The following is a 16,088-nucleotide window of genomic DNA, read 5'->3' as shown; positions in this document are numbered from 1 at the left end:
TTACCTAGGATCAGACAGCAAAGTTAATGGTTCTATTTGAATGTTATTGTTGCTTTAAGAGAGAAGGCACTGTCTCAAGTTGAAGGCTGCAATATGATCCCAGTAGGGCCTCTATAATTTACCTACCTATTCACCATTTCACCTGCACTCTTCAACAGGTCCAATAATGCTAAATAGTCAGACACCTACTCTCAAAAAAAAAATCACAATTTAAGTATTCAAAAGTCAGACTGGCATATTCTATTTACGCTATACTTCCTGGGAGACCTTCCCTGACCTAGTTGAAGAAAGGAAGACCCACCTACAGTTGTCGGACTTAACCAACGTCTGTGGAGAGCTCAGGAACGCCTGATATTGTATTTATTATTCATTTATGCATGGGTTTCTTTCTGTTTATATCTGCCATTCCACACTAAACCCAAAAGTCCTGGTTCACTGCCAAATCCTCAGTGCCCAAACCAAGCTGGCACATAGTAGGTGGCAATCAAGGCACCTACTTGGCACCTTTTGGTGCCTCCTGGAAAAGCATTCCCCGTGAGGCATGTGCTACCAGCAATCTGTTTACACAGCCCAGCACACCAGGACAGTGCAGGGCTAAGTCCTTCTCCTGACTTTGGAATGCCCTGCACAAACATCTCAACGACTGTCTCAAAAGGAAGTAGTGAAATAAGTTAAGCTTCCGTGCCAAGTTCACCCTGTTAAACACACTTTGAAGCTGGCCACACAAACAAAACCAAACTCCACAAAATTAGGCTGGGCTGCAGTTATGTGACACAAGACTACACTGTGGCTTTCGTCCCTGCCATTCCCCTCTTTCCAGCCGGCACAGACGCGGTCTTTCCCGTGCAATTCCCACGGAGGTGAGAAAAACCGCTCATCTGCAGATGGCTTCAAGCCCCATCCCTCCAGCAACACCACCAGGAAACAAGCGTGCAGTTCCACGCTTCTTTCAAACTCTTCAAAAGGGTTCTAAGCGGGCACTCTCGTGGGCCCTCAGAACGCGTTTCTCCAAGTTCGTCGGGCGGACGCGCCTAGCCCACCCACGCGGGACAAAGGCCGCGCCGAGAGGGACAGAACCAGCCCAAGCTCTGATCACTGCGCTTCCCGGCTTCTCGCACCCCCACCCCTCGCCCCGCGGAGCGCCCCCGGGTTATTAGGGGAACAATGGGGACATCACCAGGAGCTCGGAAGCGGGTGAGGTCGAAAGGCGCCCTTCAGCAAGACTGGATAATTACGGTCTTCAACCCGGTTTTCTGCGGGCAGCGGGCGCGGGAGGCGGCGTCTGCGGGTGGGAAGGGGGGACCCAGGGTGGGGGTGGGGGATCGCAGGCCTGGGGTGTCGAGGACCCGGAAGAGGGGCAAGTCAGGAGATCAGGCACCCGGGTGGGCGGGAGGCCCGGGAGTTCGGGGTGCGGTCGCTCCGGGCAGTGGCCGCGGGGGGAGACGGGGCCCCGGCCCGCAAGCAGCCCGCCCCCCGCGCGCCCGGGAAGACGCGGTCCCGAGGGCCCGGCCGGCCGCACTCACCCCAGCACCACCAGCTCCCCGTACTTGGCCGGCTCCTTGCCGGGGGCGCAGGGCTCCTCCGGGCCGGGGGAGAACATGGGGCCCCGCTCGGCCGCCGCCGCCGCGCTCCCCGACGAGCCCGCACCGCCGCTACCTTCCCATCCCGGGAACGGGGGTAGCGCGCCGGGCACGGGCACGGCGGCCAGGGGCGCGCGGGGCGGCCAGTCCCGGGGCTGCTCCGCCGTGGCTGCGCGCGGCCGCCGGGCCGAGGGCGCGGGCGGAGTGGCGGGCGGAGGGAGGCGGAGAGGCGGAGAGGCGGAGAGGCGGAGAGGCGGAGAGGCGGAGAGGGAGGGAGCCGTTGGCCCGCCCGCCCGCGCGTGTTATGTAAACACGGAGTAGGCGCGGGCCCCTTAAAGGCGCAGCGCCGCGCCAGCCGCGCTCCAGTCCAAAAGTTAGCGCGCGGGTCCCCGCCGCCCCACCCGCGGCCGCTCGTGGCCAGCTCTCTCCCCAGCTGGAGGCGGGCCGAGTGGACACGGGAGCCGGGCCAGGGCGGGCCGTGCTGCTTCCTGGCTCAGTGCCTCGGACTGGTAAAGTGGGTGGCGGGGACGCCAGAGCCCTGCTCTGTCCTCGCGCGCCTCCTTTCAGTCCCCACGGAATTTAAGAGGAAATTACCTGGGAGGGCTTTTCAGTGAGTATAAAGGTTCCTTTCTTACCACGGCTTAAGCAATGCTCTGTTTGCTCTGTATACTTAAAAAAAAAAAAGGTTACTACGGTGGCTTTAAAAATTTGCAGACTGCGCCAGTTTTACTGACTCCTGTTTTTCATCACGCGCAATTGTTTTAACATTGTTAAGCACTCATAACATGCTAAAAACTCTACACGTTATTGCTGGTCACTGCTGGTGAGACTGTTAAATATTTAAAGAAATACTGCAAAAGCTACCCGTATTGTAAGCAGCGACTGATTGGCTGTGACCCTAAGTAAAAGGCTAAAAAAAGAAATAATTGCATCTGTAACCTCCCATTGTGTGTGCAACCTTCCTGTAACCCTCTGACAGGTTATTACTGTACTGACGCGTTGCTCCCGGTCATTTTACTGCAGTTCGTGCATGATTTTTTTTTTAATTGAAGCTTTAGAAAAAAGTTATTCCAAAGTAACTGAAGCTACACTATTGCTGAGCCAAAAATAAATTTTATTAAACTTATCTCAGCTAATCGTAGGAATTCTATACTTCAATTGAATATTTTACAGTCTCTGCATATTTTACATAGCCCCTATAGTTTTGTGTTAGAAAAAGTTTGTTATAGTTTTAACCAACAACCCTTCACTGAAGGGTTGAGTTCTTTCTCCCCACATCAGGGTTGGTGCGGCTGTCTCTTCTTGGTTAATGTTGTCGCCCTGCAGATTGTACCTCTCAGAGACCGCACCAAATCATGTTGCAGTTTGTGCGGACCCGTTATTAAGGCACCCGCTGTTGCGGTCCTAACTTCCCAAGGTCTATTATGCTGCTACTACTGATCTCCAGGTCCAGTTACCGGTATCTAGAATTCTCTCTTGGCATGCTGTGCATTTGTGCATTGCATGACACTGTTCTGCCTCGTTTCTTCCTTGCTGTGCTCTGCATCTGTGGCTAAGGAGATGAAAACAAATATTTATTAACCTCCTACAGAGCTCCAAACAGTGGACTGAGACTTTTCCAGGGGATGTCCCAGTCTTCCTGGAAAGCTGTCTGTCCAGGGGACCAGGACTCCCAGAGGGGCATCTTTGCACACAGATCCAGGAGTGTCTTTGAGCATGTTTATAGTGCTCACTCAGGTCTGTCTTTATCAGTTACTTACAGGTAGTGTTGCTTTGATGAGTTTTTGTATCAATGGAGGCTTTTGATCCCAGGCAGCTCTGGGCTTGTAAGTAGATCGTTCTGTCAGTCACTGTGAACCCAGAAAGCTTCCGACTGGTAAGCGTGATTGTATTGATTAGGGTCAGGAATATGTGCGGGCATCAGGCATGGAAATGTTGATGAGTAATGAACTGAGTGACAATTGTGGACTTTGGGGGTTTGTGCCATGTAATTGGGGTGCTAGCCATTCATCTCTAGCTGATTGTTGCCATGAGACAGTGACAGCTCACTTCTTAGACTTAATCATTTTGAAAAGCCCCAGTTTGCGGTTTGCCACATTTCCCAATTTTGAACTTTCATCAACTCATTCGAGCTTTTTTTTTTCTGTAAACAGCTAGTGGGTCCACCAAACCATGTCTGTTTTCAAGATGGTACCCAAGGTGCCCAGATTTGCTTTTTCTGATTTCAAGAAAACTGATAAAGAATACTTCCCATGTGGGAAATAAGGTGGAATGGTGAAAGTCAGTTGATTTTCTCAGAGTTGTTGGCTTGTCATCCTAAAGAAGCCAGCCTAGATCTACAGTATAAGCCATCCCTTGTCAGACTTAGCTGCTCACAGCCTAACCAATTAGAACATGACCCCACCCCAGCATCTCACCTAATATCAGGAATCTGACTGTAGCGTGAGTTTATCCTCTCTTGAATGTAATTGTTTTAGGTAGTAGCTCCAGGTCAGTGGAACAATCTGGCTGTGCCATCTGCTAATCCACTGACAGCCAGGGTGGGTTTGGCTGTCCTTGCTGCCAGGATAGACCTTCAGTACCCTTCCTCCTGGCCATGCTCTGTGTGTCCCCCCAGACTGCTCCCCCAAGAGTGTGACCTGGAAACTTGATGCTATTCTTGAGCTACCGAAAACCATATGTTTACTATGCAAATAATGTAATGTGGACTCTCTTGATTTCTTTCCCTGACTTGTCAACTTTTTGCTTTAAAATTAAAAACTGTAGTGAAAAAGTTTGTTTCCTTTAACTATCCCATAAATAAATTCAGGCAACTAATTCCCACCATTTCTGGAATGAAGAGTCTAAATTTTAGTCACTCTACATTTTATCTTACATATTTATATTTGCAAAGACTAAAAATTAAGATGATATTTTGAAAAGTACATATATATTTAGACCAACTGATCGGGATATAATATATTTTGGGGAGGAAACTTAAATTACATTTGATTTTTAAACTATATCATTTCGCTGTTTGTTTTCTGTTCAAAATAATAATGAGTTATTTGTCAAAAGCTTGGAAAACATGAAAAAAAGGTTTCTTAAAAACTCTATTTTAAATCACCCATAATCTCTTCATCCACAAATGACACCAATTATCATAAATATTTGTGTACAAGTATTTCCTTCATCTTTTTAATTTTTATTTTTCTTTGACGTAGTGGTGATAATATTGTGTATAATCACCCTTAGGATATTTGTCATCCTGCCTTTGTCACTTGGTATTGTATTGTGAGTAATTTTCTTTTGTCACAGAAACCTTACAAATAGTTTTAGTTTTGATAATTAGTATCAACATTTATTAACCATTCCCCTCTTATGGAACATTTGAAAGATTTTTGATTTTTGCCCTTATAAAAAATAAATATTTTTACATTTGTTATTATTTCATGAAAATAGATTTCTACAAGTAGAATCATTCCATCAAAGCATATAAACATTTTAAAGACCTTTTGATGTGTATTTCCAAAGTGTTTTTCAAAACGGCTTTGCCTGCCAACTTGTACAGTAACTAACAGTAAATGAGAGCCTGCCCATGGGATTCTCACCAGCATATTTCAAATCTTGACTAATTTGACAGGTGATAATTTTTTATTTGGATTTTTGTAATTACTATTGTGAGGTACATTCACTTTTTGAATTGTGGTAAAAACAGAATATGAGATCTATGCTGCTAACAGAGATTTAAATATACACACAGTTTTGTTAATTATAAGCACAGTATTCGCGAACGTCTTTGTTGCGCATGACTGAATCTTTCCACCCACTGAGCAGCAGTTCCCCTCCCTCTGGCCCCTGGCAGCTCCCCTTCTCCTTTCTGCTCAGGTAAGTTGGCCTGTTTCAGATGCCGCATGTAAGTGAGTGCATTACACAATATGTGTCCTTCTAGACTAGCTTGTCTTACTTAATACAATGACCTCAGGATTCATCCGTGTTGTAGTAGGTGACAGAACTTCTGTCTCTTTATGGCTGAATAGTATTCTATTTTCTTTACGCGTTCCTCTTTGAAGGAAATTTAGTTGGCTTTTAAAAATTATGCTGCATGGGGCCGGGGATTTAGCTCAGTGATTCCACCACTTGCCTCGCAAGCACAAGGTCCCAAGTTTGATCCCCGGTTCCCCCCAAAAATAAAAATAATGCTGCAAGGAACATGAGAGTCGACATATCCCTTTGAGATCTTGACTTCAGTACTTTTGTATAAATACTCGAAATGGACATGGCTGGTTCATGTGCGAGTTATGTTCCCATGTTCTGAGGTGCTCAGTACTGTTTTCCACAGCATGGCATTGCTTCACGTGGTGCCAGCAGCGTACACAGGTAGGGGTGAGTTTCGGCACACCCTCACAAACACTGCTTATTATCTATTTTGCTCTGTTTTTTATGGCCATGCTAGTAGAGGGGTGGTGACATCTCACTGTGGTTTGATTTGTGTCTCTAATGACTGGGGTCACTCAGCGTCATCTGTTGGTGATTTGTATAAATGTCTATTCAAGACCTTTGCCCATTTTCAGATTGGGGTTTCAGTGCTTTTTGGTCTATTGTTTGTTCTGCTCTGGAGTTGTAGTCATTCCTTATGTATTTTGGATATTTACCCTTTATTAAGCATATGGCCTTGCAAATCTTTTCCCCAGAAGCTTTTGGTTTGATATATTACCACTTACCTATCATTGTTTTGTTGCCTGTCCTTTTGATGTCATATCCAAGAAATCACTGGCATAATAAATGCAATGGAGAGTGCCTCCTTTGTTTTACTCTCAGGCTTTTACAGTTTGAGGTCTTATATTTAAGTCTTTAGTTTCAGGTTGATTTTTGTAAAGGTTCCAGTTTTGCTCCTTGTTCCATTTATTAAGGAGACTATTGTGTATTCTTGGTACCCTTGTCAAAGATTAGTTTACTGTGTATGCATGATTTATTTCTCTGCTTCCAGACATTTCCAAAATATTCAAGGTTGGGTCATTTGTGAAGAAAAGAGATTTACTTTCCTCAAAGTTCTGGAGGTCCAAGAGTATAACCCCAGCTTCTGCTCAGTTCTGGTAAAGACCTTGTGATGATGGCAGAAGCATGTGCAGGAAGGAGAGATCACATAGCGAGACAGGAACCCAGAGGGTCAGGAGGAGTCAGTCTTGCTCTTTTATAACAACTCACTGTCACGAAAACTCACTCTGTGAGACCAGCGTTAATCTATTCTGAGGCCCACTGGGCCTCACCATACAAAGGTCCCATCCCTGTCAACATTACCATAACAAGGACCCAGCTTCCAACATGGGACCCTTCAGGAAACACACTTAAATCACATCCAGCCATAGTGTACTTGTTAGTTTTGGCCCTTACTCTCTGACATTTGTCTGTCTGTCTGTATGCCCGTACCATACTGTTTTGTTTACTGTAGCTTTGAGGACAGGGAGTGTGATATTTCTATCTTTGTTTATAAGGTGGTTTTGGCTATGCAGGGGCTTTTGTGGTTCCATATGAATTTTTTGATTATTATTTTCTATTTCTGTTTCAAAATGCCATTGATATTTTGATAGACATTGCATTGAATGTGTATTTTGGGCAGTATGGAGGTTTTAATGATGTTAACTTCTCCAATTCATGTAACTTCTTTCGGTAATTTTGCAGTTTTCAGAGAACAAGTCTTTCACCTCCTTGGTCAAATTCATTCCTATGTATTTTATTCACTTTGATGCTATTATAAGTGGAATTGTTTTCCTAATATCCTTTTTGCATTGTTTGTTGTTAGGGTATAAAAATACAAGTGGATTTTGTGTCCTATGACTTTACTGAATTCATTTGTTCTGTTTAAAGTTTGCTATATGTGTTTTTGATTCAGGTTTGCTCTGAAAACAGAGATAATTTTACTTCTTTCTTTCTAATTTGGATAGCTTTTATTTCTCTTTTCTTGACTAATTGCTCTAAAACTTCCAGCACCATCTTGAATAGAAGTGACGAGGGTGGGCATATTTGCTTTGTTATTAATCTTCAAGGAAAAGCTTGCAGATTTTCACCATGGACTGTAATGTTCGCTATGAGCATTTCATTTATAGTCTTCAATATGTTGAGGTGGTTTCCTTTTATTCCAAGTTTGCCGAGCATTTTTTTCTCATGAAAGGGTGTTGAATTTTTTCATACATTTTTTCCTGCACCTGTTGAAATGATTGTGTGATTTTTTTTTATCCTGTATTTTATTAACGTAGCGTATCATGTTTGTTGATTTTCCTATGTGGAACCATCTTTGCATCTCAGGGATGAATCCCACTTGGTCATGATGTATGTATGACCTTTAAATCCTCTAAACTATGATCCTGTGATCCTTTAAACTGTTGAACTCAGTTTACTGGTATTTTACCTTGAGAATGTTTTCATCTATATTTACAAGGGATAGTGGCTAGTAACTTTCTTTTTTTGTTGTTGTATATTTTTCTGGCTTTGTTAGCAGAGTAACACTGTCCTCATAAAATGAGTTTAGAAATATTCTCTTCTCTTTAATTTTTTGGAAGCATTCAAGAAGGATTGACATTAATTCTTTAATTATTTGGTAGAATTCACCAGCAAAGCCATCTGATACTGGATTTATCTTTGTTGGGAGGTTGTCATTTGCTGATTTAATTAATCACTTTACTAGATATAAGTCCATTCTGATTTTATGTTTCTCCAGGACTCCATCTTGATAAGTTGTATGTTGCTAGGAATTTGGCTGTTGCTTCTAGGTTATCCAATTTGTCAGTGTACAGTTATTCATTATAGTCTTATGACCCTTTTTATTTCTGTGGCACCAGTTTTCATGTTTCTTCTTTCATTTCTGATTTTATTTATTTGAACCTAATTATTCCAGCTAGAAGTTCTACAATTCTGATTTTAAAAAAAAACAACTCTGTTTCATTGCCTTTTGCATTGTTTTTCTAGCCTCTATTTCACTTAGTTCTGCTCTAATTTTATTACCTTTTTTCCTCCTACTAACTTTAGGCTTAGTTTTTCTTTTTCTAGTTCCATGAGATCTACAGTCAGGCTTCTTGTTTAAGATGTAGGTGTTTATTGTTATAAACTTCCCTCCTACTGCTTTTGCTGCATCAAGCTTCGTACGTTGAGTTTTCACTTTTATTGGTCTCAAATATTTAATTTCCCTTTTGATTTCTTTTTGACTCATGGTTTAAGAGTGTGTTGTGTAATACACATTTATTTGTGCATTTTCTATTTTTCTTTCTGCTATTAATTTCTAGTTTCATCCTGTTGTGGTTGGGAAAGATACTTGGTATTTCAGTCTTCTTAAGTTTGTTATGATTTATGACCTAAGGTGTCACTTCGCCTGGAGAATGTTCTGTGTACACTTGAGAAGAATATGTATTCTGTTGCTGTTGGTAGCTGCACTCAACCCAGTCAGATGGTTGGGTCATATTGAACCTGTGGTCAGTGTTATTTTAGATTTTTGTCTGATGAATTACATTTAATCAATTTAGTCTATCTCACTAGGACCTATGCAATTGAATTATTGTATCTAAGTGAAATATTAAAAATATATTTCTTTTCTGTTTCCAATATATTAGTTTCAAATGGTCTAACGCATTTTTATCATTCTTTTAAAGAGCTTTTACTTATTTCAATAGGTAATACATACATATGATAAACAACTCAGACAATCCAAGAAGTGAAAATGATCTAATCTCACGTTGACCCTGTAGTTCTCCTCCCTATTGGAAGCCAGCATTATTAATTTGTTATTTATTTTTCCAACAATATTCTCTGTGTTTGTATATTTAAGAAAATACACAGAAATGGAAGCACACCACATACACTGTTACTGGCTTTTTTCACTCATCAAGGAGACCAGGCAAGGCTTCTTTAGGGAGGACTTTGATCAGAGACTGAATGATAAAGTCACCTGTGCAAGCTCAGAAGGATTGACCATATTCCATACAGAAGGCACAGTAAATACAAATGCCCTGCTGCTGAAATGTGAAACAGAAAGAAATCCATGTTGTAGAGATTATTGAATGAGAAGAAAGGGGTGTAGGATAAAGTTAGAGAAGTAGATAGGAGCCAGACCACAGAGATAAAGCCTTCAGGGTAATGATGAAAATTTGATTTGTCTTTGATTTTGGAAATCACTGGAGAACTGAGCATAGCTACTAAAACAATAAAAAATCATGTAACAATATTACCTACATAGCTATCATAAGAGATCATAAAATGCTTTGACAAAATCAAAGTTTACTTATTAGAAGCTACGTAAGTGATTTTTAATAAAAGAATTCATTTTTACAGTCTTAGCCAAAGGCTAGAAGTACCACAAACAAGGATCTGACCATGTAACAATGTCATACTACACTGTACTAGAAGAGGGCTACCTGCCCCCATCCACCACAAAGATGGGGATGCAAGGAGAGAGGGTACATTAAGGCAAGAGAAAGATGTCCTAACCTGTGGAGAGAGGCGGGCTTCAGAATCAGAGCTCAGATCTACGTCACTAAGTCTTTTTATGCTTCAGTTATCCCTTTTGTGGAGTAGGAATAATGTCTTCCCTGTATATCTCACTAGGTCTACAGAAAACCAATAAGATAATGAATATGATGGTGATTTGTGTAGAGCCAAATTTTAAAATGTGTATAACATTACCATTCTTTAATAAAAACCATAGGAACAATATTGTTGGACAGCGTGTATGGAAATATTAAATGGTAACACATGGGTAGTTTGTGTCGAAAGCTTCCTGTGCTTGCTATGTCCAGCCTTGGAATAAAAAGCCAGTTGGGTTAATACTTCGTGTCTGTTATGTTGAAGCTACAGTGATGGATACAGCAAGTGATAGAACTGCAAGTAAGAGAGCTGTTTTCCAGGAGGCTCAAGGGCTCACATTTGGAAGGTAATTTCATTCTCTCAGGAAGCCACAGTTTCCACAATCTCTAGCTTTCCTACTACCGTGGTTTTGAAATGCTCCAGTTTTGTCAATTGGAACCTCAGTATCAAACTAAGAAATGAACGGAAGTGAAAATACTTTCTCAACTATAAAGTGCTGTACAGCAGTGTGATTATGAGGAAGTGCTAAAAGATAAGCTATGTCAAGAAGGTAGGTCTAAAATTTTGATCTACTGTTTAAATCATCACGTTAGCTTGGGAATGTTCATTCGACCTTAAGTTGTACCGGATGCAGTCATTTTATTCTTACTTTTCCATACGCTTTTAAATTCAGTCATAATCACCACACCTGTGAACTGATTGTGTGTGCCTAGCTGCACAATCAACACCCAAAGGGGAGTGCCCTAATTTCCCTGGCACATGCCTGCACACTTGGAAAGAGCCAGGGGACATTGACACCCATAGCTCTGCGCAGACGGAGCTGACCCTGGTGGTCAACAGTCCAACTAGGAAGGAGCACCAGATAAATAATAAGACAAAATGACATTTTTCCTTCCTTTTGAAAATGCTTAAACCAAGGTTGCAATTTAACCACAATAATAGGGGATATTAAACAGTTTAAATCCACAAAGTAAAAACTGTTAATTCACAAGATATCCACTTGCCTGGTAAATTTTAGTTCCTATTAACCTTTCTCTTTGCTTGGTCACTGGTCAATTACTGTATCTGAGGGGACTTTCCCCTCTTGTTGTTTTTGGTTCTTGTGTTGTGACTGGCTAAAGTCAGTATGCTAGAATAATCTGGTTTTGATCAAATCCAAGCCACAAGTAGACAACAGGAAAGGAAAGAATCTCAACGGACCCCCAACACCAAAGAGGCACCCATTTATGAGAGAAAAGAACCAAAGTTATTTATTCTATGAAATGATTAATATTTTATTAAATGTTAAGCATTTTATTAGTTGCATCCTCTGTCCAGACCAAAACAAAAAAACCCCAACCAACTTAGACAATCAAATCCTTTGACCTCTTTCTCTCCTTTCCTAGATATTTTGAAATTCATAGTCTTTTTGCATTTATCACAGATTTGCCAGGTTTGGTACTACAGTGGTACCTCAGTTCACAAACTTAATTTGTTTTATGATTTTTGGGAAGATGGCTGTGTTTATGTTTCTGTGGGGAGAATGGCCATGGTCGGGTTTGTCACCAAGGTGGAGTTTGGAAGTAGAAGCAAAATTTTGCCGAAAATTTTTGTTTCTGAACCGAATTGTTTGCAAACAGAAGCATTCTTGAACCAAGGCATTACTGTATACATCATCTTCAATAGAGAAATTTCTTTCAATAATCTTTCTATAATAAAATCATATGGCTATTAAGTTGAAATATGCTCTAAACATATTTTTATTTATAGTTAATTTCATTAAACAACCTTTGAAGATAATGATTGTATCTTATCTATTAATAGCTGCAAACACTCCAAAACTTAGTAGCTTAAAACAAAAACCATTTATTGGTTGCTGAGTCCCGGAACCAGCTTAGCGGGTTGTTCTTCTGCTCCTGTCCTTTCAGCTGCCTCCCTCCTGCATTTGCAGCCAGACACTGGCTGGGTGGTCCCGCCACCTCCCCTCTCTCTGCGGCCTCAGCTAGGCTGGCCAGAAGAGCTAGGTCCCTGGGCTTCTCCCTGTCTCCCAAAGTGATCTCTCTTTTTCCAGAATGTCTCAGCCTCAGGGGAGCCACTGGGCTTGTTCACACGGCGGCACCAAAACAGACTTCTGGAACCTGTGGCTTTGACTCTGGGACTAGGAAGTAGATGTCTAGGAGGAGGCTGTTGGTGAGGCTGAAATACCGATGAAAGTGCTTTGAGAAGATGGAAAACAAACGAACAGCATTAGGTAGCGGCAGAAACAGTTTGTAAAAACTGTTTACCAAGGTAACTTGAAAGATTAAAAAATATGTCTATGGCCGAGTAGTCTCTGGCCAAGTATGTTTCCAAGCTGAATGGCCAAAGTGTCAATTGGTTTTAGGTGCAAACAATTAATTACAGAAAGTAAGGTAAACTAAAGAAGGCTTATTCCATTCATAAGCAGAATTTAAAGAAAGTGTAAGGGAACCTGGATTTGCTAGGTTAGAAAATGAAGCTTCCCCATCCCCAGGCTTTCCAACCAGCAAAAGTTCTCAAAGTGTGAAAGTAGACTAAAAGTCAAATTAACAGGCCAAACCCTTTAAGATTCTGGAGGCTTTAAGGTGGTGTTTCCTGAAACCTCTCAGCTTGACTGTTAGTAAACTTTTCATCACTGTGACAGAATACCTGGGAAGACGACTTCAAGGAGGAAAGGTTTATTCTGGCTTCTGGTTCCAGGCCGTGGTTGGCTCCATCGCTGTGGGTCTGTGATGAGGCAGATCATCATGGCAGCAGGCGTGTGTGGCGGAGGAGGTTGCCCACCTCCTGGCAACCAGGCAGTGGAGAAAGAAAGAGCCAGAGAGAGATAGAGTCCCACACAGGCGGGCTCCTGTGATCTGCCTCCTTCAATGAGGTCCCCCCACCCAGGTTTAATCACTGTCCGGTAATACCGTCGCATCATAAGTGCATCAGTGGGCTAATCCTTGGCTGAATCAGAGCCGTCCCGACCCAGCCGTCTCCCAGATGCCCCCCTCCTAACTGCTGCCCTGGGAACCAAGCCTTGGGGACATTTCATACCCAAACCACAACATGGCAAAGGACTTCTCCAAATCCTGAAGGCTCAAAAGAATCTGTCTCAAAAAGAAGTATGGCTTTGCCTTTCAGGGGATGGAGTGAACCCAAATAAAGTGTTTATAAAGCCCATACTGTTCTTCAGAAAACTTTATAGAGGTATAAAGTAAACTAAACGGCATATAGTCAAAAAGCATGCAGTGATCATTTTGACATACATATACCTATGAAACTCACCACAACAGGGAATCAAGAGAAACATTTCCTTCACCTCTAAAATTTTCTTTTTCTCTTCCTTCTTCTCATCCCTAGCCAAATGCTGGTATGGTTTCCGTCACAAAATGTTAGGTTTCATTTATAAGAATCTTACATGAATTGAATCAAGCAGTATGTACTCCTTTCTGCCTGGATTCTGTCACCCAACATAATGATTTTGAGATTCATCTGTATTGTTATGTGTATCAATAATTTATTCCCTTTTAGTACTAGTAGTTTCCTATTGCACCGATACACCATCATTTATCTGCTCATTCAACTGTTGACAGATATTTTGATTGTTTACAGGTTGAATGGTTTTGTTGTTCCTTTTTGGCTGCTTCAACTACAACTGCTATGAACATATGAACACTGATGTGCAAGTGTGTTTATGTAAATGTTTATTTGAACATACACGTTTCTCTCTCTTGGGTTAATACCTAGGAGTAGGTGGTTGCATCACATACATGATACAGCTATGAGTGCGAAATTCTTACCTGCTGTGATTGAATGATCCACCTGCTCCACATCCCCACCAACACTCAGTTATGTTCAGGTTTTAAAATTTTTTATCCATTCTGATGAGTGTATTAGTTTTAGTAAGCATTTTTTTCTGATTACTAGTGAAATGGAGTATGTTTTCATTCTCTATCTCTGGATTTTTTTGAGAAGTATCTTTTCAAGTCTTTTACCTATTATCGATGTCTTATTATTGAGTTGTAAGAATTCTCTTATATTCTAAATACAAGTCTTGTCTGATAACATTTAGTGGATATTTTCTCCTCATGTATGACTTACATTTTTGTTTTCTCCTAATAGATTTTTCCAAAAGAAAAAGCTGTTAATATTGATGAAATCTAATTTATCAGTATTTTCTTTCATGGTTTAGCTTCTTGTGTTCTAGCTAAGAAACATTTGCATATCTAAAGGTTGCAAATATTGTGTGCTTGGTTTCCCTGTGGAAGTTGTATAATTTTAATTTTCACATTTATACCTGTGATCCATTTCCAGTTAAATTATTTTGGATGGTGTGAGGGAAGGTTTCCAGTTGATCTGAAATCTTTTTCTGAAAAGACTTTTCCCACTTAGCATCATTGTTGAAGAATGAATTACCCATATATGCATGAGTTCATTTCTGGACTATTTTTCCATTGATCTCTTTGTCTTCATGCCAATACTAAGCTGTCTTGACTAAGGTAGCTTGATAGTAAGCCTTAATACCAGGTAGGCTAAACCTTCCAATTAACATTTTATGTACATTAAGGCCTCTGTATTTCCTTATGAGTTTTAGCATCAGCTTGTTGATTTTTACAAATGTCCTGCTGACATAATGGTTAATATCCTGTTGAACATATAGTTCAATTTTGGAAGACTTGCCAGTTTAACAGTACTGTATTAAGTTTTGCAATCTATGAATATTTTTTCTGCTTAGTGAAGTGTTTTTCTTCAGCAGTATTTCCATTTCAACACAGTTTTCATTTACTTTGATTTTTAAAAATTTTATTCCCTGGTATTGTACAGTCTTTTTTGCCACAACTATTAAGAGATTTAAAAAATATCTATTGGTATCTAAAAATGGAAAATTTTAAATATTACATTTTATCTTATATCTGTAACCAAGTGCTAGATGAAATAAGGTGAACTACACTCTCCTCCTGTTTATTGTAATTTTATTTAAGGGTCTTTGGTTGCAAGTGTCAGAAACCCATTTAGCCTATCTTAAAGATGAGGAATTTGTTACGCAGGTAGTTTTTGGAAAATAAGGGCTGCCTTAGGGACTGAAGCAGAAAATAGAAAATCTGACCAGCAACTAAGGAAGCTAATCTGTCTGTTTTCCTCTGAGACTGACTGTATACATAAATTCTCTTTTATTCTTTCCTTTAAAATTTTTTTCTCCCTTTTCAGCACCTTTGACTGTTTCTCCACCTAACTTACAAAGGATGGCCACCTCAACTTATAGTTCCCCAGGTAACGTGATCTTACCCCCTGTGACTAATGAAAACTATCTGAAAACTTACCCTCTAAATCCCATTATACATTCTAAGAGGAGAGAGTCTAATTGGTCTGGCTTGGGCCAGGTGACCATTCCTGATCCTGTCCAGTAATGGTTCAAAGTTAAGTTCATGAGGTTCAAACAGCTAGGATGGGAGCAAGTTTTTAGACAAGACAGGATATAGCTGGGAAAATGCTTTCAAACTTTCTACTCCAACTGCAATTCCAATGGAGAGAGAGCAGGAAAATTGGAATGTAAACAGAATGCTAAAGTATAGAAGGAATTATATTTAGTACTGTGTAAAGGATAAAGTGGATAAGGAGAACATGGCCCAAGAAGATGCCTTAACTGAAATGAGAAAGAATACTGAAAGGTTAGGCCACTGAGAGGACTGAAGTGGAGGAGGCATAATTTGAGTTTGAAGAAGAGAGGCTTTATGGAAGATTTTTGAAGTAGGAGCAAATTTGACCTTTATTCACGTAAAATAAAGACTCAGTGGGTGTCTACTATATGCCTGGGCTGGGTGCTGAGCCCTGGGATTATCTTCCTGGGACTTTCTAGGGCATACGAAGGATGTGAGCTGCCTGGAGAGTGGCAGGGATGCTAGCCCTCTGGGTTACAGAGAGACAAAGTCAGAACACACAGGGACAGTCAAAAAAAACAAATCAGAGAAGGCA

General features: G+C 41.1%; 1 protein-coding gene and 1 long non-coding RNA gene across 2 annotated transcripts in view; one reads left to right on the top strand and one right to left on the bottom strand.

Moving 5' to 3' along the window:
• Positions 1-1,749, bottom strand: part of Peli2 (pellino E3 ubiquitin protein ligase family member 2) — a 179,933-nt gene extending 178,184 nt beyond the window's left edge. The window contains exon 1 of the mRNA XM_004871081.4: positions 1,524-1,749. Within this exon, the coding sequence (XP_004871138.1) occupies positions 1,524-1,600 (77 nt within the window). The 5' untranslated portion in view covers positions 1,601-1,749. The remainder of the gene's footprint in view (positions 1-1,523) is intronic.
• Positions 1,750-1,905: 156 nt separating this feature from the next.
• LOC110347007 (uncharacterized) overlaps positions 1,906-16,088 on the top strand; it is a 16,715-nt gene continuing 2,532 nt past the window's right edge. Inside the window, exons 1-2 of the long non-coding RNA XR_002391322.2 lie at positions 1,906-2,190; positions 15,324-15,386. This is a non-coding gene — a long non-coding RNA (uncharacterized LOC110347007). The remainder of the gene's footprint in view (positions 2,191-15,323; positions 15,387-16,088) is intronic.

Source organism: Heterocephalus glaber, unplaced genomic scaffold (assembly GCF_053883595.1).
Source record: "Heterocephalus glaber isolate CG9 unplaced genomic scaffold, H.glaber_assembly_v1.0 deba00001118, whole genome shotgun sequence".
In the NCBI taxonomy this organism is placed as follows: Eukaryota; Metazoa; Chordata; class Mammalia; order Rodentia; family Bathyergidae; genus Heterocephalus; species Heterocephalus glaber.
The sequence above is the reverse complement of the archived record's forward strand: the minus strand, read 5'-3'. Positions and strand labels throughout refer to the sequence as shown.